General features: G+C 36.5%; 1 protein-coding gene and 2 pseudogenes across 2 annotated transcripts; 2 read left to right on the forward strand and 1 right to left on the reverse strand.

Annotated features, from left to right (window-relative positions):
* Window positions 1–2,282: 2,282 nt before the first annotated feature.
* LOC128169471 (uncharacterized) lies at window positions 2,283–9,776 on the reverse strand. 2 transcript variants are annotated; one of them, XR_008241542.1, is made up of 3 exons: window positions 9,674–9,776; window positions 2,625–9,462; window positions 2,283–2,397 (listed from the first exon to the last, which is right to left on the reverse strand). XR_008241542.1 is itself a non-coding variant. In XM_052835604.1 (2 exons), exon 2 carries the CDS (start codon window positions 7,612–7,614, stop codon window positions 2,827–2,829), a length of 4,788 nt encoding a protein of 1,595 aa, XP_052691564.1. In that variant the 5' UTR covers window positions 7,615–9,462; window positions 9,674–9,776; the 3' UTR covers window positions 2,412–2,826. The 2 variants fall into 2 exon arrangements, 1 of the variants encoding a protein (XP_052691564.1); XM_052835604.1 differs by lacking the exon at window positions 2,283–2,397 and having other exon boundaries at window positions 2,412–9,462.
* Window positions 9,777–11,975: 2,199 nt separating this feature from the next.
* Window positions 11,976–15,191, forward strand: LOC128169484 (P2X purinoceptor 7-like; annotated as a pseudogene).
* A 193-nt stretch (window positions 15,192–15,384) lies between these two features.
* Window positions 15,385–22,817, forward strand: LOC128169483 (uncharacterized; annotated as a pseudogene).
* Window positions 22,818–24,491: the final 1,674 nt, after the last annotated feature.

Genomic DNA, 24,491 nt, shown 5'->3' on the forward strand with positions numbered 1-24,491 from the left:
TATTATGCAACACTGCATTTAAATTTATGAGTTAGTATTTTGTGAGTGTAAAAGCTTATATGCTTTATAGCAAGTCTTCTTAAAGACTGTATATCAGTATTTTGTGTGTAATAAGCGTCTATACTAAGTGTGTCATTCATGACCGTATAGCCTATAAGTAAAACTTTGGTGCGTATTGGTGTAAAAGGCGCAGGTCCCTTTTTCCATCCATTGTGTTAACCACTATCATCGATGGTGATGCGGTGGTGCTCATTGCCGAATATTGGTGAAGTCTTGTGTAGACTAAGTGGTCAGTGGAGAACATCGTCCATTGGAGGACCTTACCAGTCCACTCTTGTTTAGGCCAAATGACAATAGACTACAGTGGAGGACCTTACCAATTTCCATACTTGGACAATTACTTTCTTATTACTTACTTATATGTATTGATTCAAACTATATTAAATATGTAAAAACAATGTAAAAATATTGTCTTATTCTTTGTTTTAAAGCTGACATGAATTCATAAATACGCATTATTTCCCTTTATCTCCAACTACCGCCATATTTGTTGTCGATTTCTATTGTTCTGCTCATCACTACACACCCCCTTTATAAGGCCGAAAGCACTATTCATGCTTCACCGCATTCAGAAATCGTACACCGGACACGTTACCTTGGACTAAAAGACATGGAGAAACGCGTTTTGAAGAAAATTATGACAACCACTGCACTGGCAAGATATATCCAATAAACGGCGAAACAAGACAGAAATCCAGCTAGGCACAGATACTTCAAAATTTCGCTGATAATTGAAGACCGTTTTCCTGTGTATATTATAACATCGCACGTGCTCAAACCTGTGGCAGATCGAGCAATGTCAATTATCGCATGGATTTTAGAAACGGTGCGTTTTTTTAGGAACGGATAGAAACGATGTTACGTTGTTACTTTCTTCGATTTACTATCATTTAGCTACTGTGTTGGATGTAGTACCGCCGGGTTTTTCAAGAAGATGCAGACGCTACGCATCTGTATGAACAACACACGTGTTCGATGTGCATGCGAAGTAATGCAACCCTGTCTGTGCAAAATAATACGGATACCTCGGAAATCCTTTCAAAAAGTCAATATATTTGGATTTTATTGATTGTTGTTTTCTACAATCTTTATTACAACATTTAACTCCAATGTGTAGTTCATGCATTTAGGAGTCCGTGCAACCTGAATGCCTCCATCGGAAAGCAATCGACCGTAACTCTCTCAACCTGTATATATACCCAAGTGGCAGTAGAGGAGCGATCGAACTAATATGGCGACCGAATACTTTTATGAACTCATGTCAGCTTTCAAGTAAATATAAATTTTAATTAATTCCGCTCGAAAATCTGTGGCACTCCCCCCTTAATCAGTAATGACATGTTCTTACTTAATTACGCCTTTGATATGTCAAAACTATTTTTAACTCATTTACACAGTTAATTATAATTAATGCATGTCGATTTCCTATTCATATTATTTCTTCCCATAATTGGTAAATAACTCTCACGCACCTGTTCGGACCCGACCGATTCACATGTTCGGCCCTTGAACAAATCGCAGTAAGGATCCTGATTATTTCAGATCTTCTCATGCTAGCCCTTTAAATCACCTGTATGATCAGCTATATTACAGATGTACAAACGTATGCGAGAGCTCGTGCAACGTATGAGAGAGCTCGAGCGAATCTAAAAAATTCCGATCACAAAGTGTTGTAAAGTGCTCGTGCGCCAATTGTGAAAGATGCTTTAAGAATATCTGTCTCTTTTGTTTCTTTCTTGCATTACTCCTTTTGTTCGTGTTACTCTTCTGCAAATGTTGTTTTTTACTTTTACTTTATTTTTATAATCTTCGTTTTCGAGGTTTTGCATTAAGGTGTTATCCTTCAGAGCATAACCAATTCACTGCTCATGATGTGGCGAAAGGCATAATCATCTGTCTGGTTTTCGACATACATTGCTTCCAACTCGGGCTTCTTCGCAGCTATCAAAGCATCTATATCTTCGGGACTCCACATGTACATATACTGGCTGAGCCGAGACATAAAAGCGACATACAGTGCATGGGCATCTGTTGTGCAGCCAAAAGACAGACGTCTCATGAGGTGCCAGATGTCGAACAGTATAGACAGTACGAAAACATTATTCTTAGTTGATGATTCCCACAGCAGTCCCCGTCAACATAGAGGAGATGAGGGGTGGAACTTCTGCCTCTTTATAACGTTTGATCAATCCATGAATCGTCGGACTTACTCTAAAGCCTTCTGTGCTGTCCTGAATATGGACTTTTTAAATATAACCCTTGCCTCGCCAGGTCCAAAAAACTCACAATAAACAGTTTACTTGTTTATTTAATGACGAGACATTAAAGGGTAAAAAACTGAAAAAACAAATAAAAACAACAATCACAATATGCTCGGTACAAAATAGATGAATAAATTTCACAATAAATTTCGCAATTACAGATTTAGATTTGACAACATTTTGCATTCGAATTTCCTCTTCACCATGATCACAACGAAAAAATAGTAAACATTAGAAAATTTCACTGAAACATTTCTGAATTTAAGCAGAGCATACATTCACACAATATTATGATAAACTTACTCCATGGGGCCACAAAATCAAGTTGCAATTGAGCAATAACATAGGACGACCGAGTCGTGAGCCACCAGGCTGACGTTGGCTAAACGTAAACAAAACATAAAACATGAAACCGTCCCGAAACGGCACAAAATGTTCCGGAAAGTGTCAGCACACTCCCCGCCTGACGCCAGTCACTACATAATCACTTCATAATAACAAAAGTCTAACGGTGTGGCACTAAAAGAACTACTTCTGTAACTGGTCGTACGTAATGGACAAGCTGTCCGCCTCTGCTTGTGCGAACTTCTATCTTGCGGACCTTGCTGTCGTCATCAGGAAATGTTCGATTGATAACACCCATACTCCAATCGTTGCGATGAGCTTCTTTCTCTCGAAGAAGAACAACATCATCAATCCGTAGATTGTCCTTAGAATCTGTCCACTTTCGTCGTTGCTGGAGAAGTTGGAGATACTCATTGTGCCAGCGCTTCCAAAACTGCTGAGCAAGGACTTGTACCTGTTTCCAGCTAGACACATACATGTCTCTTACATCAAGTTCATGAAACGGTGGAAGATCAGCTTCTGTCTTCTGAGTTAGCAGCATATTCGGGGTAAGTATTAATGGATTGCTAGGGTCAGTGGAAACAGGAACCAATGGTCGGTTGTTGAGTATTGCTGTAACCTCTGCCATCAACGTTACAAGGACATCATGGGTAAGTTGGCGCTTAGGTTGCTTCAGGAGAATGGCATCTAAAATTCGTCTAGCAAGTCCAATAACTCTTTCCCATACACCACCCATATGGGAAGAGTATGGAGTGTTAAATATCCAACAGCAACCATTTTTGCTCAAGAACTTCCTGAGGGGTTGGTCCTCTACATTCACAGCATCAATACCCAATGCATCCGTGCTTCCGACAAAGTTTGTGCCCCTATCAGACCTAAACTCTGCAACTTTTCCCCGAATAGATATGAATCGGCGAAGGGCATTGATAAAGGCCGAGGACGACATATCTTCCACCACTTCAATATGGGAAGCTCTGGAAGAGAGGCATGTGAACATTATATCCCACCGCTTGCTATTTGCACTTCCTCCACGCGTCTTCCGGGTCACTATCTCCCAGTGACCAAACATGTCAACACCCACATAGGTAAATGGTGGAGACTGTCTAACTCGGACAGATGGCAGGTCTGCCATTTTCTGTTGTTCTAATCGTCCACGCAACTTGCGGCATGTAACGCAGTTAAAGATGACAGAGGACACTAGCTTCTTGCAACCGACAATCCAGTAACCCGCACTTCGTACTGCTCCTTCTGTATAGTGCCTTCCCTGATGATGTACCAAGTCATGATGATGGCTAATGAGGAGTCTACCTATGTGCGAACGAGGGATGATGCAGGGGTTCTTAAGGTTATGTTCTATGTCAGCAGCTTGCAGTCGTCCACCCACTCGCAGAATGGAATCATCATCTAGGTAAGGGTCGAGGTTGATAATAGAACTGTCCTTTGAAATGGTCCTTCCAGATTGAAAACATGATATTTCCTGATGAAAGGTCTCCTGCTGAATTGTCCGAACAATGAACACTTCTGCAAACCGACGGAAACTTGAGGAAAATCTATCACTCTCAACTCCATGCTTCTTCAATATTCTATATCTTAGTGCGCTCAAGGCATTGACCAATGAGTTCCATGTTGAAAATCTATCAAATCGTTCTACTCCAAATGGCTTCTTTGTAACAGTCTTTAAGCTTGATAGTTGTGGTCTTACATTACTATCATTCTCAGCATCCACTAAAGGAAACACTTCATTGCAGTCTTGAGTCTTAAGGAGACTGTCAGGTCCCTTAATCCACTTACTTCCTTGGAGATCTCTTGCAGCAATTGATCTTGATCCAATATCTGCTGGATTCTTTTCTGACTGCACATAAGACCAATGATTGGCTGGAGCAACCTTAAGTATCTTCTGTACTCTGTTAGACACATAGGTATAAAACCTTCTTGAAGTATTGTAAAGGTAACCTAACACTATGCGACTGTCGGAGTAGAACTGAGTATGGTCCACTTTGTGGTCTAAGTTGTCTGTCACAATGGTAGCAATTTCACTTGCAAGTACAGCTGCACAAAGTTCCAGTCGGGGAACTGTGTGTCCATGTGTAGGTGCCAACTTCGATTTTCCAAGCAAGAATCCAGTTTCTGCATGTTCCGTGTACAGTACTTTTAGATAGGCAACCGCAGAGATGGCCAACTCGGAGGCATCACAAAATACATGAACTTCTACTCTAGAAGAGTTTTGCAAACCTGAAGACGTGTAAGATCGAGGAACACTAATATGAGATAAATCTTGAAGTGAATCACACCAATTTCTCCATTCATTCTCAAACTCAGTAAGAGGATCATCCCAATCAGATGACAAATCCAAGGCCTTACGAAACAGCATTTTTCCTCTGAGTGTCACAGGACCGATGAATCCAAAGGGATCATAGAGACTGTTTAACGTGGACAGCATACCACGTTTCGTGAAGGGTTTGGACTCCATAGTCACATCTACCTTAAAGGAATCCGCCTGTAAGTCCCAAGTAAGTCCTAGACTTTTCTGTAAGGGTGCCTCATCTAGTCTCAAGTCAATGCACTTCAAGTCCTTGGCTCTTACTTCTTCTTCAAATGCACTCATTACTTCTTGAGAATTGGAGGCTACTTTGTGTAATCTCAACTTCCCGCCTTCCATCAATGCCTTCTGAGTCTTCTTGATGAGCTCAACAGTTTGCTTATCATGCGGCATTGACACCAACAAATCATCAACATAGAAGTTTCTCTGTACTATTTCTCTGATTTCAGGATCCGGATGGTCAGCAACAGATTGTCTCAAGCCATATGTCGCAACAGAAGGCGAGGGCGTGTTACCGAAAACATGCACCGTCATTCTATATTCGATAAGTCTATCCGATGGGTCATTGTTCCTGTACCATAGGAAGCGCAAGTAATTTCTATGTTCTCTGGACACACGGAAACAATAAAACATTTGTTCAATGTCCGCCATTAGTGCAGTTCTCTCCTTGCGAAAACGAAGAAGCACACCGAGTAGGTTATTGGTTAAGTCTGGTCCTGAGAGCAGCACCGAGTTCAACGAAATTCCCTCATACGAGGCAGAAGAGTCAAAGACCATTCTAATTTTGTTTGGCTTCTTTGGGTGGTAAATGGCAAATATTGGCAAATACCAACACTCATCGTCTGATTCTAAAGATGGGGCTACTTCGGCATGCCCTTTAGACAATATCCCTTCCATAAAGGTTAGGGCATGGTCCATTTTGGTAGGATTCTTCCTAAGATTGGTGTCGAGAGATCTGGCTCTCTTGATAGCTTGAGAATAATTGTTTGGAAGTCTGGGTCGTCCAGGCTTAAACGGCAGGGGAGCCGTCCATTCCCCTAAAGAGTTGCGATGGAACTTACTTTCCATGATTCCTAGGAATATATTATCTTCCTGTGAAGGCCCTGGCTTATCATCATTTGGTGTTCTTTCAAATATGGAAGACATATCATCTTCGTCAACAGGAGGAGCCTTAACTGTGAGTGAGCTGTTACAAGGCAACAAGATAGAAGGTCTCCCATCATTATGAAGGTATACCTTGTTAACTGATATTGTCGCAGGTAAATGAGCCTTGTTCAAGCATGTCTCACCTATGATTGTCCAACCTAGACTCAACTTCTGAGCATATGGAGCATCATGGCTGATTCTCTGATCGAGAACATGATGTGCTATGATCATATCCCGTCCAATAAGAAGCAGTATCTTTGCTTGAGGGTCTAGCTCCGGAATGTGACTAGCAATGTTTGCAAGATGTGGGAATCGTTTAGCTATATCAGGTGTTGCTATCTCATTACGATTATCCGGAACGGCGTCACACTCTATGACAGGCGGTAATTGATGAGTTGTACTGTCATCCAATGATGTAACTAAAAGGTTTTTGGCAACCCTGCTGGTCATGTTCCTGACACCAGAACATGTTTCTAATTTAAAGTTCTTTGTCTCAGTCTTGATTCCGAGCAAGTCAAACAATTCACTCTTTGCTAGGGAGCAATTACTTTGGTCGTCAATCAAGGCATATGTTCGCACAAAATTGTCTGGATTTTCTCTATCATACACCTTGACAAGAATTGTCTTGGAACATGATTTACCTCCAGGAATAACACCGCAAATCTGGGCGCACTTGTTGTTGACAGTTTTCTTGGTCTCTGAATTCTCCTTTTGCTCCCCGCCTTGAGGTCTGCCATAATCAATGTGTAATGCTGAAGGATGCGAGTTACTAGCACATACAGAACATGCCACTTTCTCATAACAGTTCTTAGAAAAATGTTCTGCTGAATTGCAACACTTGAAGCAAATTCCGTGTTTCACTAACACGTCTGTGCGTTCCTTCATGGGTTTTGTGCGAAAGGTTCTACACTTGTTTAAGGCATGAAAGTCATTAGGATGAATAGGGCATCTTTTAGATGGGTCTAAGCTTTCCTTTCTTCTCTCTCTACTGTCAACCTCTACATCTGTCTTTCGATTTATTACCGGTACCCTGCGTTGAATGTTTTCCTTATTTCTTTCCCGTACACAAAGTCCAGGGTCATTTCTTATCTGACTCATTTCAACGATGAATTCCACAAAAAACTTGAATGGAGGATGTGGTAGTCCACTGTGTCTCTTATAGGCTGCAGCTCTTGTAATCCACTTCTCTTGAAGGTTCATCGGTAACTTTTTCACAACAGGTAGGATTCCACTGGATGAGTCGAAGTACGACAAAAGAGTTGCATAGGTAGGATCCTCTTTAATTGCAGCAATTTCTGTTAGCAGATCCGCTAAGTCATAAAGCTTTTTGCCATCATTAATAGAAACCAATGGAAATCTGTCTAGTTTTGATTTCAAGGCTGCTTCTACAAGTTCTGGACTGCCATAACGTTCTTGTAGACGTTGCCATATCAAATCAACTGCCTTCTCAGGATCCTTTGGATTAGCTGTTCTCATTGTCATGGCAAATTTTTTAGACTGTCCCCAGCCACTTAATGAGAAGATCCAACTCTTCGCCAGGTGAAGCTTGTAGTTCTCGAAGAATTCCTTGGAAGCTGGTTTTCCAAGCTGTAAATGCTTCTGGTTGATCAGTGAAGGACATAAACCTTGAGGTAAGTAGATCCTTTTTAAGCAAAAATGAGGTAAAGTCAGCTACGTTAGGATTTGGTTGAGCTGTTTCCTTGGCATCTGAGGTTCAGGGGATTTTACCTTAGGCCCATGCTCATAGGGAGTTGAAATGAACTTAGGTGGTGGTAACTGCGCAAAGGTTGCTGATGACTGACCCTCTAATGATGACAGGAAATGGGACATAATATCCTCCTTTGGCATTTGGGAATGATGCTCTTCCTTCAGTACTGCATGAAAATCTAATGGCTCTATATGGTCTCTTGCAGCTTTCATTTCTGCCTCTGCCACAGCGGTTTCCTTTTCCTGTTTAAGTAGACGCAAGTCCATTTCGAGCTGAGATTTTCTTTTTTCTAAGGTCAGTTCATGTTTTAAAAATTCTAGGCGAGTCTTTTGTTTCTCAACGTTTATTTCCTTTTTAAGAAGAATAGCTGATCGGCTCTGTGATGATGTTGACTTCTTGCTGCTGCGACTAGTATACGTGGATTCCGAAGCCATCCGTTGGGAAATATCATCTGCGGTCTGAAGAATGCGATCAGCAATAGCTGCCAGGAACCGATCCACAACACCCTTCCTCTTAGAAAATACTTCAAGGTGTCTTGATCTTTCGGCTGAACTTTCTGCAGTGTTTGTTCTGATCAGGAATTCCACCAAATTATCAGACGACGCCACAAATTCCTGACGGAGACATGAAACATCATCTTGATATCGCTGCATCACATGTGGTTCAATATCTGTGGCCTTCGAGTTAAATTCAAAAATTTCTGTTTCAATATCTTTCCATATGCGATCAAATGCAGTTGTCAATTTTTGTACACAAGATTCGTATAAAGAATTTCCCTTCTCTGTTAAGATTTTTTGACGACTAGGGTAGCGAGGAACATTTTCTTCCTGTTTGATAATTTTTTCCATTGGGTCACACATGGTTGATATTAAAAATGTGCACAATGTGTAATTCTAATCACAGAACTGTTTTTACAACATAAACATACATAGAACTGTTAATATCAGCAAAGTTCATGAGTCAAATTTGTTGAAAATGTACTTGAAATATCACTGAATTGTTACCACAATTGTGATATGCCCATGTAATCACAAAAAAAGCCTGCGTTTTATATATCTCAACAATGCACTATGCAAAAATTACACTGCATGAAAAACCCGTTTCGTTTTATCAAATTGACTTACTGTAACATGATAAATGCCCAATAAAATCACATGCAAATGATGGGCAATAATAATGATGGTGCAATGATATCTGATTTAGATGTATGTTAAATGTACATACAATGTTCCTAAAAGTTTGCTAACAAAATGTTGACAATAAAAGTATGTCAAATATACACAAACATCACACATCTACTGTTAAATGTTGTACTTCAAGTCAATACAAAAAATCATAATGTGGGAAGCCTACAATGTTAATGTCTATAAGCAAAGAGGAAATAGCTGACTAATGGAGGGGTGCTGTTTTGATGATCACACTGCCCTGTAATTCTGCTCGGTGGACACAATGTGTCAAACATCAGGAATGGAACCGCAACTAGTTGTGGTGATGATGGATTTTTTACTGTGCTGTCCTGAATATGGACTTTTTAAATATAACCCTTGCCTCGCCAGGTCCAAAAAACTCACAATAAACAGTTTACTTGTTTATTTAATGACGAGACATTAAAGGGTAAAAAACTGAAAAAACAAATAAAAACAACAATCACAATATGCTCATTACAAAATAAATGAATAAATTTCACAATAAATTTCGCAATTGACAACATTTTGCATTCGAATTTCCTCTTCACCATGATCACAACGAAAAAATAGTAAACATTAGAAATTCACTGAAACATTTCTGAATTTAAGCAGAGCATACATTCACACAATATTATGATAAACTTACTCCATGGGGCCACAAAATCAAGTTGCAATTGAGCAATAACATAGGACGACCGAGTCGTGAGCCACCAGGCTGACGTTGGCTAAACGTAAACAAAACATAAAACATGAAACCGTCCCGAAACGGCACAAAATGATCCGGAAAGTGTCAGCACACCTTCACCAGTTGTAAGTACCGACAAAATTACTTGACCATACTCATTCCCAACATTAGTGGCCCACATAGCTGTCTTTGAACTTTCGCCTGCCAGTTTCTTAACGACCCTCTTGGTGGAATCCATTTTCAGAATGCATCCAAGCAAAGAGGTGATGTTTGATTACCGTCTTCCTTGGAAGACGGTATGAAGAGTTGAAATAATTTACAGTCTCCGGGCTGTGCACTTCCTCTCCTTTGTAATTGGTAGAAAATACATGATGTGAAAATTTACAATTATTTCATTGGTTGATATACTGTTCGGCACAAGGGAGATAATTTTCAGATGATAGTTTTTACGTACGACTTAACAATTTTGATAGATTTCAAATCTTAAAAAGAGAGAAAACGAAAGAACATTAAAAATGACTCTTAGTGAAATTCAGGCTTTCATTTTTCTGTTAACTAGTTAAAAGCAATATTCTGTAACATCGCTTGAAATAATTTGTTCTTTTCTTTTTGTTTTGATTGTACAAATATATACAAAAAATGAAATTTCAAAAGGTATGGCTAATATCAGTAAACAAGTCTGTATATTAGAAACGGTGAAACTAATATCAGTAAAACTGAATGATACCGAATGCAGTTGTATTAACTTTGATTTTACTACAGTGATACAACCCTTCCTAAGATCTCTTTTTACCTACTACAATTGATTTCAAATAAAAAATTGTTATAGATAGTTTTTAAATCTCTGAATTTTAAAACTTTGATGTAACAAATTACACGCTGTAAATAATTTTCAATTTTAAGCACGCACGCTTAAAAGGCACATATTTAAAAAAAAGTTCGGCACGCTATTGCATGGAGAAGAAGGCGACATTCATATAAAACTAATTAAATTGTCTTTGATATCTTATTGCTGTTAAGAGTTTGTTCTAAAGACGGTAAGCTTTTTTAAAAAGCTTAACTTGTTTCACTTCTTCAATCCGAAGCATTACATCCTGGGCATGTACTTGCATCAGCCAGCGACACTGAGGTACAGGAGCTAGGGTGGGTGGCTCCTCATGTCTTGGCGGCAAGATAAGTCCAGTTGCAGCTGCAAGTGAAAATCCTTGGCAGTCTGGCATGTACTGGATACATTTCTGTAACCAGACTTCACTGTGTTGCTCCTGAATATTTGCTCTTATCTTGCTGGCACTATTGCCGACCCCACGCTGTCTTAGAAGGCGAAAAATTTTAAGGTCACAAGCGTAACAGTAAAGATGCATAAATGAATGAAAACAAATACATCAAAAAATAAAAAAAATAAAAATGAAATCTTTATTTTTTCCTTTTTCTTATTTACCTTTTCCAGTTTGTCTACACACATACAGACATTAAGTCACTTGTCTGGAACCCCTATGGGTAACCACATATTGGTTCTTCTGTTCTTTGCCTCTATGATTTCCCTTTGACGCGGTACCAGACACACTGTTGAACTCATTGTCTTCAAGAAACTTTCTAAGTTTGTCGGGACATTGAATACGAAGAAAGGAGTCTCTAATATATGTCTCAATATATATCGGCATGTTAAAGCCAACGAAGAGGGGCGAAAACTTTGTTTTTGGTGGCATTGATAGCACGTGAATTGTTTCGTCTGACCCCGGCTCTGAATACATGGAGGGCGAGGCAATAAATAAAAACTACCTCAGACATAAATTTGTAGTTAGGGTAACGAACACCAAAGTACCACTGGTACAAGGCAAGTAATGAGGGAGGAAATGATTCTCTAGTGGCTTTTACATATGACACTAATGATTCTGATGTCATAGCTTCCATGAATACGGAAAGAGTTTGACAGCTTTTATGATGATCTAAACATTGAATAATAATAGCAATTGCAGGTATAATGTTAGAAATACTCATAATTTAAGTGAAGTGTGGCAATGATATATATCTTATCTTATGCAGTTTGTACCTTAAATAAAGTGCATACAAGTTTCCAGCGCGGTATCTTGACTACATGCTGTATAAATTACCTGTAAAAACTCGAAAGGTATCCAAAAATTGAAAGAGGTGTGCCTGATTTGGATCGATCTGATTGGTCGTTTAACCTGTGACGTCATATCTACCATAAACTAAACTAGACAATCGTGAACAAAGGCGAAACAGCGTTAATTTTATCGTAATCATGACTGGAATCGACTTGAACCCCTACGAATTCCAATTTATAGTTCGACCTACAAGTTTGAGCCACATCGAGGACCAAACTAACCCCTGTCATCGTCAGAATCTTCAAGTGAGAGCGAGATTCTTACATCGACACTGTTGCGACTGATGAATGGTATGTATTGTTTCTTATTTATTCGGCAATGAAACTTAAGAATAATACATTTACAAAAACCTCTCACTGACTTAAACAAAAAAAAAATGGTTAAATGAATCAATGTAAAGGAGCTATTCTATATCCCAGTTTTAGCCCACATTTCGCAAAAATTCCCAATTGGAAGTTAAATTTAATTTCAAAGTACAATTAAAGATCTATTTAATATTTAATAAGTTCATGGTTGTATTTGTTTTGACAGTTATAAAACTGATCATTTACATGCTCAAGCGAGTTAATTACTTTAATTATACCAACCATGTGCGTAAAATAGATACCCTGATTGTATACTTATGGACTAATTATACCCCCCGCAAACGAAGTTTGGGGGGGTATATAGGAATCACCTTGTCCGTCCGTCCGTCTGTCTGTTCGATTCGTGTCCGGTCCATATCTTTCTTATGGAGAAACCTTAGAAGTTCTTACTTCACACAAAGATTGCTTATGACCTAAGGGTGTGTCATTACCTTGAACCAAGGTCATTCGGGCAAGGTCACTGGCAGAAAAAGTGCACAACTCGTGTCCGGTCCATATCTTTCTTATGGAGAAACATTAGAAGTTCTTACTTCACCCAAAGAATGCTTATGACCTAAGGGTGTGTCATGACCTTGAACCAAGGTCATTCGGGCAAGGTCAAGATCACCAACAGAAAAAGCCCAAAATTCGTGTCCGGTCCATATCTTTCTTATGGAGAAACATTGGAAGTTTTAACTTCACACAAAGATTGCTTATGACCTAAGGGTGTGTCATGACCTTAACCCAAGGTTATTCGGGCAAGGTAAAGGTCACTGACAGAAAAAATTGCAAAATTCGTGTCCGGTCCATATCTTTTTAATGGAGAAACATTCGAAGTTCTTACTTCACACAAAAATTGCGTATGACCTAAGGGTGTGTCATGACCTTGACCTTAGGTCATATGGACAAGGTCAAGGTCAATGGCAGAAAAAAGTGCAAAATTCTTGTCCGGTCCATATCTTTCTTATGGAGAAACATTAGAAGTTCTCAGTTCACACAAAGATTGCTTATAAGCTAAGGGTTTGTCATGACCTTAACCCAAGGTCGTTTGGGCAAGGCCAAGGTCACATGCAGAAAAGTATAAAACTCGTGTCCAGGCCATATCTTTCTAATGGACAAATATTGGAAGTTCTTTGTTCACGTCTAGAATGCTTATAACCTGAGAGTATGTCATGACCTTGACCAAAGGTCAATTGAGGAAGTTCAAGGTCATTGTTAAAAAAAATTGGGCTCAGTATACCAAAAATTCAAAAATGTTTATATTAAGTGGCTGCTTGACATGTGGAATTCCGTTTGATTCGAGTCATATTTGTTAACATAAGGATGCAAATATCCTCATGCTTTAACAGTTAACTTGAACTAAAATGGAATTTAAAGAATAGAAATTGGTTTGTGTACTCATATAAGCATTAACAGTTTTAAAAAATAGAACAGTTGTTATTTATAGAAAATGGACGATGAAATAAATTCATTCAATATTTTCTATAATAGAAAAAATACATGAGTTATGATTTTTCTTAGCGGGGGGTATCAATTGTGAGCTTGCTCACAGTACCTCTAGTTATATTTGATTAAACAAAAACGGGCAAGAAAATGAGCAGTTGGAAGTGGCTACAAAGAAATAAAATTATTACATTCCGCCTTTATTGTTTGTATGTGTTTTGAATATTGTTAATTGCTTTTATATAGTTAGGAATTAGTTGCAAAATTGGACAGAAAAAATAATTACCGAACTTTAACAACTGTAACGCAAAGTCAAACCAAGTCTTACAAATTGTTTAAAGAACATTGCAATTTGTTTAAAAAATAATAACATTTTGTGTAATATTTTGTCTCAACCATTTTACTGTTTTCTTAATTTTTTTTTTACAATTTTTATTTTCAGGTGCACCTGTAATAACTGCGTTGCTTTGCCTACTGCAACAGAGAAAAGATGCTGCCAGAGCTTTGCAGTTTGCCAGCCAGAACTGGATGAAGCCAGGATAACCTGCATCACAATGCATGAAGCCTTACAAGTCAACTGCTTGAACCACCACGTCCTTGAGCTCTCCTTCTACGAGTACCTAGATTACAATGGACCTATTGGAGATGAAGAACCAGTCCATGAGTAAGTTTGATATTTACTGATTGTCAGTATACAAGATATCTCTGTATAATTAATTGGTAAATGATAAGTAATATTTCCAAGAAAAATGTTCTATAATGATTTTACAACAAGAATCTATATTTGTTAAACTTATTCAATGTCATTGTGTTTTTTCAGACCCTATCGGTACATCGCTTATCGCAGATACACCAGATGGTTGTGGCATTGCCTGGGGAAAAAGACTAGGAAGATTATTTCCTCATGTGTAGTGAGTGCCATTCGCACCAGATTTCCATCTGACGAGTACACAGGATTTATGTATCTTAGAGACTACTGAGAAAAAAGAATTCATCGTAAAATACCACGAACGAAGAAATGTGACATGTCTCAATGGATTTATTTTGTTCTGAACAATATTAACAATTGACTACAATATGTTTGTGCATAAAAGTATAAAAGTATATCAGGACATTCAAAATGTCTATATGCATCAGTTGTTAATTTAAATAAATATGGAAAACATTAATCTTGTTGTAGTTTTATACATGTAAATACATAATATTGATTTATATATAAATATATATAGACAATTAAAGGAAAAATACCCGGTACTGCATCTTATTGAACCAGATGGCATTTATAGACATATACAATGTATGACATACATGTACAAGTTTGCAAACAGGTCAATGGTTTATAAAACTGCAGATATTTACATCACTTAAGTATCACTCGTCAATGTTTTCACTGTTTCTGATGTCAGCGGTTGAAACGTGTCCGGTATCTCCTCACTGCTTCACCTTTGTCCACTCGATTCCCAAAATCAGCCATAGGTGGTGGGCATTCCTGACGGAAGGTCTCTTGTGCAACTTCATATGAAGGATATCTTGTCCTAAATCCAAAGATTTCCTCCATCAATCTGTCCACATGCTCTAAAAAAAACATAAAAAAAATTACAGAAAATATTTATTACGCAAAACTTTTTTTTATCTTTTTGTCACAGATTACCTTTTCAGTGTCTATGTGAGAATTACATGGAATTTTTTTATATGAATGATTTTTTTTCATAATGAAACAACTATTATTATAATTCAATGCAACATTAATTACCATATGAGCAGGTATCCATTACAGCTTTTAGGGTGTGGTTCCCTTCTTTGCCTTTGGATAAGCCACCTTCCAACGTAGATCACCACCTTTTGTAATTGCCTGCCTTCTTTCGGTGTTTTCATTTTGATGAATAGCAGCAAGTAGTACTATAAAAATAATATAAGTTAAGATTGAGGATACAAAACACTTTTCTTCTGGATAATAGAGTATAGACTAAGATATGAGACCAATGAGACAATGTGTAATGGTTCAACTTACAATAACTAAGAGCAGCTTTGTAATTTTTATAAGAATATAGATGGAAGAGTTTACCTTGCAACAGGACAACCGATTATCACTGTATTTTCCAAAAGATTTCTCCGAAATTTTTGGTTTAATCTATATTTGTGGGTAACGAACCCGATGATATATTGTGAATCTTAAAATTTCGTTCGTTTTTAACATAAACATACGCACACACACAAGAATAGTAATAAGTATATCTTTGTACAAATATTCATCTTATCATTGATAACAAGCTGGCGAGATATTAATTATATATGCTTAAAACTTCAGAAAAAATATTTCTCCGAGATTTTTTTAGCTCAGTCTGTATTTGTGGGTAACGAACCCGATGATATTGCAAAGTAAATATTTTCCCACAAATAAATTATACACAGTCAATAGTTAAAATTTTCAAAATCGTACTGAAAAGTTGCTTACCACAAAGTAGGTCCAGAGGTTTGCTTGGGTGAATTCGCACGGCGCTCGGATCGCCGATTATTGTCACTTTCTGGAGGTGACACGCAGTTACGTAAACGTCTCTCACCTCAGCAGAACGAACCTCTATTTCTCTGCAGGGGAGAATGCATCTTCTTATTGGGATGGAACACGTTAAACATACCGTGGAAAGGCAGATAAAACCTATGAACATAACTTTGGCCATGTTTGACTTCATCATCTGGGGTTCACAATCTCCTAATTTGTGGCGTGAGGTTTGACCAATAAAAATCACGATTTTATCATCGTGATGCTGAGGACTATGTTAGGTAATAATAATAAAGCGGTGGATCAAGGGGTTTTTTTTGTAAAGGGAGGGCCCGGGTTCCAGTATTAATATTTTCTGGTTTTCAAGGAGGGTGTGGAGGGCTTTACTCTCAAAATACTTTATTTTTATCCTGTTTTGGTAAAATTTTGTGTATAAATGTAGACACTAAATCTGTGTTTAATTAATAGCTTTGGACATGTTCAGAGAGTAATAATAAATACAGTTGTTATAAAACAGTATTTATCTGGTCACATTGTACTTCTGCGCAGGTATGTCGTGACAGAGCGGTGTTTTTGAAGTCAGAATAAATTTACCGGGTTAAATTAAAATGAAACCTAAGTCATATGAACATGATTAATTAGGTTAATTACATATGCATTGTACATGGTGTACCGTCACTTAATTAATGTCACCTCTTAAACTCTAAGGATATTTTATTTTTAACATATCAAATTTAAAGGTTACCAAAATGAAAAACTCATGCAAGTTATTTATTACCACCTCCCGGAAAACCCTTTTCCTCCAACCACCACCTCGAGATTTTCCTCTTTGGAGGGTATAAAGAGGTCAATACACATCAATGACCGAGATTAAAATCAACATGGGTGATGAGTACCTTGCGTTTTCGTGAGTTTCTTTACTTATTTCTAACAATCGTTTTCTGTTTTTAAAAGCAAAATTAGTACAAAATCTGAATTCCTTTATTTTGTTTTGTTGTAAACGCATTACATGTAGTTTGATGCATAGCAGATATCCGTAGGTTAATATGTGCACAGAAATGCAAAAACCTGTCGTTCTTATAGCCCTAGCGTCCAGAGCTGTCATTCCAATCAAATGTATTTTAAAACAATTTGACTAGTTTTATTAGCTTCGCAGGGTAAAATATTTTGTTTATCTAAATTTCATTTAGGGGAAATTTAAACACGTTCAATCGAACGTCTATTCAAAAAAAAAAAAAAAAAAAAATGAGCGCCCATTACGAAAATTTATCGGTTACATTATTCAATTGGTGAATAATGTAAAGTAAAGTTAAGTTAGGACAGAAGTCTCAGTTCTATAGGAAAATCAAAGGCCTGAAGGGCCACAATGGCGTCGAGTTGAAGTTAATTTGAAGAGTACAAACCTGAACAACTTTTTTAAAAAGTCAAAATAATTCATAGTATTCCATCATTGATCACACATACACTTGATTAAAAAAAATCCTTAAACAAATTATGAATCTGTAACTCTTAAGAAATGTATGTACAATAACATGAGACCAACTTTTCTTGTTGTTTTGCTGGAGATTGATTTTTTTTTTAAATTGAGTCGGGCGGTCAATTAACACAAATAAAATTTAATATAGATTTTATGCAGTCAACTAAAATAATAAAAATATCAAAATAAACTGCGATTTCTTTTATTATCAAAAACCATTTTAATTTGGTTATTGACCATTCATTTAAAAATTGGTATCAATTATACTTCCTTTTTAAAAACAAATAAATTAGACAAAAAACATCTGTCGACTACTTTCTGATAAGTAAAAATTATGTTTTTATCACAAAATTAATCAAATTTCAATTCATTACAAATTGACTCACCTTATTCCTAAAAAGTTTTGAATGTTACTTTAAAGTTTTAATAGAAATATCCTTGGAGTTAAAACATTGTAGATATTTTTTTTTCTATTCAAATAGAATTAATAAGTATTAAAAGTATGATTGTATTTAATTCTATATATTGTACATTGCTGATAAAAACTCTGTCTCTTATTATCAATTGATTTAAAAATCACATGGGTCCAAATTACCGGACCGAAAAGATCAGGGGTAGATATAAGAAGGCACCCATTCATATCGTTTACAGTTAAAACTGAAAGTAGACTAGTTGGTTTAAAGTTACTTTTTGTTGTAGATATAGTTCTGTGCAGGAAGTTTTTTGTTTCTAAAAGATCAAGCATTTGTACATAGTCAACATTCGATATGGAATCAAAATATTCTGTTTGGCAGGCAGGTATATTTTATAAACAAATTGAGTACGTAGGCCTAACTATCGCAAGTGTGTGAAGTATTCATCCGCTGAAACCAAGACATATTGTTTACAATAAAATATGAACATTGTCAAAGACATCAACTATTTTTTTGTCTGCAAACTTGTTATATTGACGTACAGTTCTGTTCTAAATGGGAGCAAGTCTTCTTTTATTCCTCAAATACGAAAGAAAACGTTGCACTAATTTTTCGCGGATTCATTGATAGCATGCGTTGTTCAGCTCCTTACACTTCCGATGGACGTACGATCCCTAGATGCCTCGACGCCATAAAAACCATGAATTCAAGGTTTTTTTAGAGATTAAAAGAAATAAAAATATAATATTGTTATGATGATAACAGGATAGTTCTTTTTTACATGAAATAAAATAGTTATTTTTATTTTATTTTGCTTTGATAATAGTGATGAAACAGATTTTGAGCAGCTATTGGGCAGTTTTGATGAATTTACAGCACAGTAAGTATTTTGTAATTGCATACCTACTAGTATGTTGTAAGATCTCACTTAATTTGTGTGTGTTTAAAACGTTCTTTTTTATACACTGTTTTCAAATCACTTTTTTTCTTCAGTAGAAAAAAAAAGTTAAGTTATTGTAATTTTATTATTAACCTTTTATCCTTTATATTTTTTTTATCTTAAAGGTCTTCCTCTACTCTTTTTAAAAAAGAAACACCATCTGAGGCAACAGGGTCTTCTCTTTTAAAGACTCTACTAACGCAGAATGTAAATGCAAAACCTACATTAAAATTGGAGACTTTACCCACACCTTCCCTCACTAAAAATAATAGCGAGGGAATAAAAAAAGAACTACCTTTCAAAAGGTTAGGATATCTTTACTCTTTGTTCATATTTTGCTTAAAGAGTATCAATGATAAAAATATTTATTATTTGAGGTAATATATCTTTGAATATATTTAATATTTAGTTACGCAACAACTACATGTACCTTTAGTGGCTCAACATCGGGACCGGTGTATGATGAAAATTACCCCCCTCCTCAACCAGAAAAAGACACAGTGATTAATGTAGAGGACTCCATTCTTACATGTACTACACTTCGGTAAATTATATATATATATATATATATATATATATATATATATATATATATATATATATATATATATATATATAAAGGATATACTAATGCTTTCACTCCCATATATTCCTGTTTTGTTATTATTTTTTAACCAGTCTTCTTTTGAATTTCTTTTTTTTTAAGACAGAAAAATGATCAGAAGTTAAGAGCATTGGAAAAAGATTATTTGAACCAAACATGGTTCAGGCAGTTGCGTCCAGGGAGTTTGTCCTACAAAAGTTGCAGAGGAGGATGGCTGATGATATGGAACAGAGTGAGATAATAATGAATTATCTGGCAGACAAGTATGCAATAAGGAAAAACTATTCATGAAAACAGCGCCTTGGAAAAATAAATTTACCCAACGATAAATCGTTTGAGAGTACTGGAGAATGACTTACATCACGTTTGCTGGTTTAATAATACAATAAATTTCGTAAAGAGCTTTGTAGTATTTTGTTAGTTTCTCTGTATTTTAAGAATTTTGAATGACTGATATGAAACCGCCTTATATCAATCTGTACAGTATTGTTGACACATATTCGTGCGTAAATCTCGTTGGACTGCGGGTGTTTATCCACATATAGACAGGTTATAGGGCTATCTGAGTTGACGTTAGGTCTCAACATGCATTCCATTTGATCATTTTTCTGTTTCTCATGCAAAACACTCACCACAATACACAGAGAGGCTATGAGTGTCTTTTAAATATAATAATTTAAAGATAATAAATCAGATACCTTAACAGTATGGTTTTCTCCAAGTCTCCTTTGGATCTCGGATGTACTTACCTCGGTTATATATGTATGAGACTAATAATGACCTTATACTGTCATTGGTACCCTCAGACTGTGACCTCAAACGGTTTGCCCTTGTTGTATTGACCTTGACGATTAGCCCTCAGACTGTTTTGACCTCAAACGGTTTTGACCTCAGATGTTTGTGACGTGACATTGTATTGAGTACATGACCTACTTTATGACCTGACCTTGACCTGATTTTGACCTTGACCATGCCCTGACCTTGTGGGGGTCTGACCTTGACTTGACCTTGTGGGGGTGTGGTCCATATGACGTCACTGCCCCTATAGCCCACAGACTATACCCCTTACTACTTTTATCGCCCATCGTATTTTCTATTAACTGTTCTGTGAATACCAGTTTAGGATATTCACCGTACGAAATTGTGTTTTTAAGAAGACCAAAGTTTCCCTTAGTAAACTACCACAGTGAACCAGGACTTGACAGTTTTCCAAAGCAATAAACTCCGGGAAATAAACATAATTCGTACGGAAATACTCCACAATGCTCAGAGAGCAAAAGACACTATGGTTGAAAATGCGAATTCAACTCTACGACCGTTGACGTTACAGAAACATGATTATGTTTTCGTTCATAATGAAAATGTGCATAAGTTGCAGAATAAATATTCTGGACCATTTGCTGTACACAACATTCCCAGTGCACATACAGTTCTTTTGATGGATCCAGTGACTAACAAAATATTTGACAGCAGTGTCCACATCAACCGAGTGAAGAAAGCTATTGTTAGAGAACCGACCCCATCGGATTTCTTTAACGTGGTGTCATCGCGCCAGATAGCCCAAAAAGACCAAAATTGTCAAACCGAATCCGTTCAAATGCAAAATCAAACATGTGACTCAAAAACACGACCTCAAAGACACAGACAACCGCCGATTCGGTACCGAGATGGTAATCATGTAAATCCAACAGATGTTATTGTGTGTGATCGATCATCAGACTCTGACGATTGTCACAAAATTAAAAAGGTGATAGGACAAAAATATTCACCCCAGGGATTGCAGTATCTAATACAGGTTGTCGATGAACCTGCAGATAATGCGTTTTGGGTTACCCCTGCATACCTAAATACCAAAGCTCGCGAATCCATTAGGATCAGACCCCCTCCATTTATTGATAGGTAATTAATTGAGTCGTATCCCAGATGTAGATAATTATCTTTTCTGTAAATATACCTGTTTAATTTTTTTTTATTTGCGCATATTATTATTTTTTTATGTGGTGATTTTTAATTTGTGGCTGGTTTTATGATTATCTTTTGCGGCAAAAGGTGTTTAACATGCAATGTTTAGTGTGTTTAACATGCAATGTTTAGTGCAGCTGTTAATTGCGAGATAATTTCAAGACCTGTTTAATTAGCGACAGTAAGCCTCGTTCGCTGAATACTAAATACGTGGTCAGTCTGTAATCTGAGAATCTGTCTGTTTACACTTTGTGCGGCTTATTCTTCAGTAATTATCTTTTGATAGCATCTATGCAATGCTGAAAGCTGCTGTGTATCAACAATTTTTTTAATGCATTATATGGTATGATGCAATATAGGGGAAACTAGTTCCGAGATAGTAACTGTGTGATTACTTAGTTCATGTTTTGTTTCAATATGTATTGCTTTTGTAAGCACATTAATACGGAAACCGTATGTCTCAGTTTTTATCTGATGAGTATTTTGTAACTAGATACGATCTCGTACGAGTAACGAGTAGGTCTTCCGTTCAATTTTTAAACGATACGATTAAAATATCAATGGAATTTCTAAATTCCACCTCAAACACTCCCTTTCAGATAATGTACATGTATGCGATTGTCAATATCCTTTAAAATGCATAACAAAGTGTTTTGCTTTTTCACATTTTGTATATTAAAGATTTAAGAGTTTAGTCCCCTAAAATCAATAATTACGTCATCAATGGGTGTGGCAATGAGTTTTACAAACTGATATTGTGATGATCAACAACTTTGTTTCTGTAATGCATTACGAAATCTTTATCATTTTTAAGATATCTGTAATAGAGTTTACGAGTGTCTAGGCCCCTAATTGAAGGGGCCAGCCCCTTTTTCTTGAATTCAATCGAAAGGTCTCACACATTCTAACATTTTTTGGTCTTACATCTATTTATAATTGTTTATCATTTTTGAGATACAAATGTTTGAATATTTTAGGGGCAAACCCTCTAGATCCTTAATGGGGACAGACATTGGTGTTTTGATTAATGTAATCGATGAGAATCATCAATGCAAGCATTTTCTCTTCTACTATGCTTAACAAAATATGTCTCCTTCTCTAGATATATTGCGTCAAAGTGTAAATACTTTGGCCCCTTAAAATCCCTAATGACGTAATAAATGGGAGTAGCCATGATTTTTCCTGACAGATATTGTGACGATCAACACCGATGTTAACACCAAGACAAACAATTCCTGCAACAAGAAGACAAATGACATCAGTACCTACATGGCTAACACAGACATCAACATCTGAATGGAGCATGTCCAAACAAACAGCAACTGGTCTAACAACACCAACAACAGAACCTCAATTAATTACACCTGGTAAAAAATATTTACATAGTTCTTTGTATTTGTCTATATAATTTACATAGTTCTTTGTATTTGTCTATATGATTTACATAGTTCTTTGTATTTGTCTATATACTTGACCTTCTCACAAAAAAAGAAAGAAAAAAGGTGAATCATGAGTATACTTATTTATTTATATTTTTTTTGTAGAAGTTATGCTGATCCTAGAATGTATTTCACCATTTATGATCATCATCCTCATAATAATTATCATCTGTAAGAAGTGTTGCACACCATGTCTGTCCACCCTGCTACAGACACTACAACTACCACTTGTCCAACTACAACAACTACATGTACAACAAGTGTGTATATATATATATATATATATATATATATATATATATATATATGTGTGTGTGTGTGTGTGTGTGTGGACAAGTGTGCTATTAATCATAGTTAGTTCCCCTTTATATGTTAATTACGTTTTAGTATTTTCCGGAAATGTTTGATTTTCCGTATCTGGATCCGAAATTACATATAGTGTATGTTTAGTGCTGCCATGCGAATGGTGTAACTTCGTATTTGCGGTACATTGTCTGCATATTCTCATTACTGTTCTTCTGTGCAACTACATTGTTACAGGTATGTTTGCGACTACAACTTTTGTATAATTGCATAATATCTAGGTTTGAATGGCCACCACATTCACCTTATCTCAACCCTTTAGTTTTTTTTATGGGGTTTATCAATGTAAACATCTTAAACGTGAAATCAGGTTGTGTTTCCTGTTCGTTTCTATGATTTACATGCTACGGTTCTTTTTAGAAACAAACAGCTCTACTTTTAGGTCCGCTCCACACAACAAAGAAAACTGTTTGTAAAAGAAAAAAATATACAGTAAATGATACCTTCATATTCTCAACGAATGTTTCTATTCTCCCCGTCAACCATTCAAATCAAAAGTACAAAGCTGGTCCTTTAAGTAAGTGGTGTTGTCCTTCGTAGCAGAAAAATATTCCAAGTCGTTTATCCACTTGTCTGGAAACGCTGGGAAACTGCCTTACTCTATGATAATTTAAAAAATCTTATTACAATGACAAGCTAATGCAAATGTTTAAATTCGGTATAACCGGTATATGTTGAATCTAATTTATATGAGCAAAGTGTACATCCTATTTTTAGCAAAATGGATTCGATAAAGTATCAAAGCCAATCTGTCCAAAGTTATTGCTTACATCGCTTTTTGATGATTTTTATTAAAAATAAACATACCTGTGAAAGAAGTACAGTTGAAATCGATCGATGAAATGGAAAATATCCAAGACAACTTCATTGACAAATTATTCTTTTCACTCATAAAAGTTTACAGGAACGAAAGCAAATTTCTTACAAAGATTTATAATGGGAAATGTTTACATCTGTTCTCCAGTCGGAAGTACTAGAGACACTTCGTGCAATTTAACATTATCATCCGGGCTTATTTATGGCTGATGCAATTCAAAATCTCAGTAGTCTTTCAATTTTGGGATGTGTATTGAAACCTGCAGCGGTAGAGGGGCGTTTAAAACAGATAATATGCACATCTCTCATATAAGTTGATTAACTTTGTTTGTGCATAAAGGTATTTATTATT

This window comes from Crassostrea angulata, unplaced genomic scaffold (assembly GCF_025612915.1).
Source record: "Crassostrea angulata isolate pt1a10 unplaced genomic scaffold, ASM2561291v2 HiC_scaffold_140, whole genome shotgun sequence".
NCBI lineage: Eukaryota > Metazoa > Mollusca > Bivalvia > Ostreida > Ostreidae > Magallana > Magallana angulata.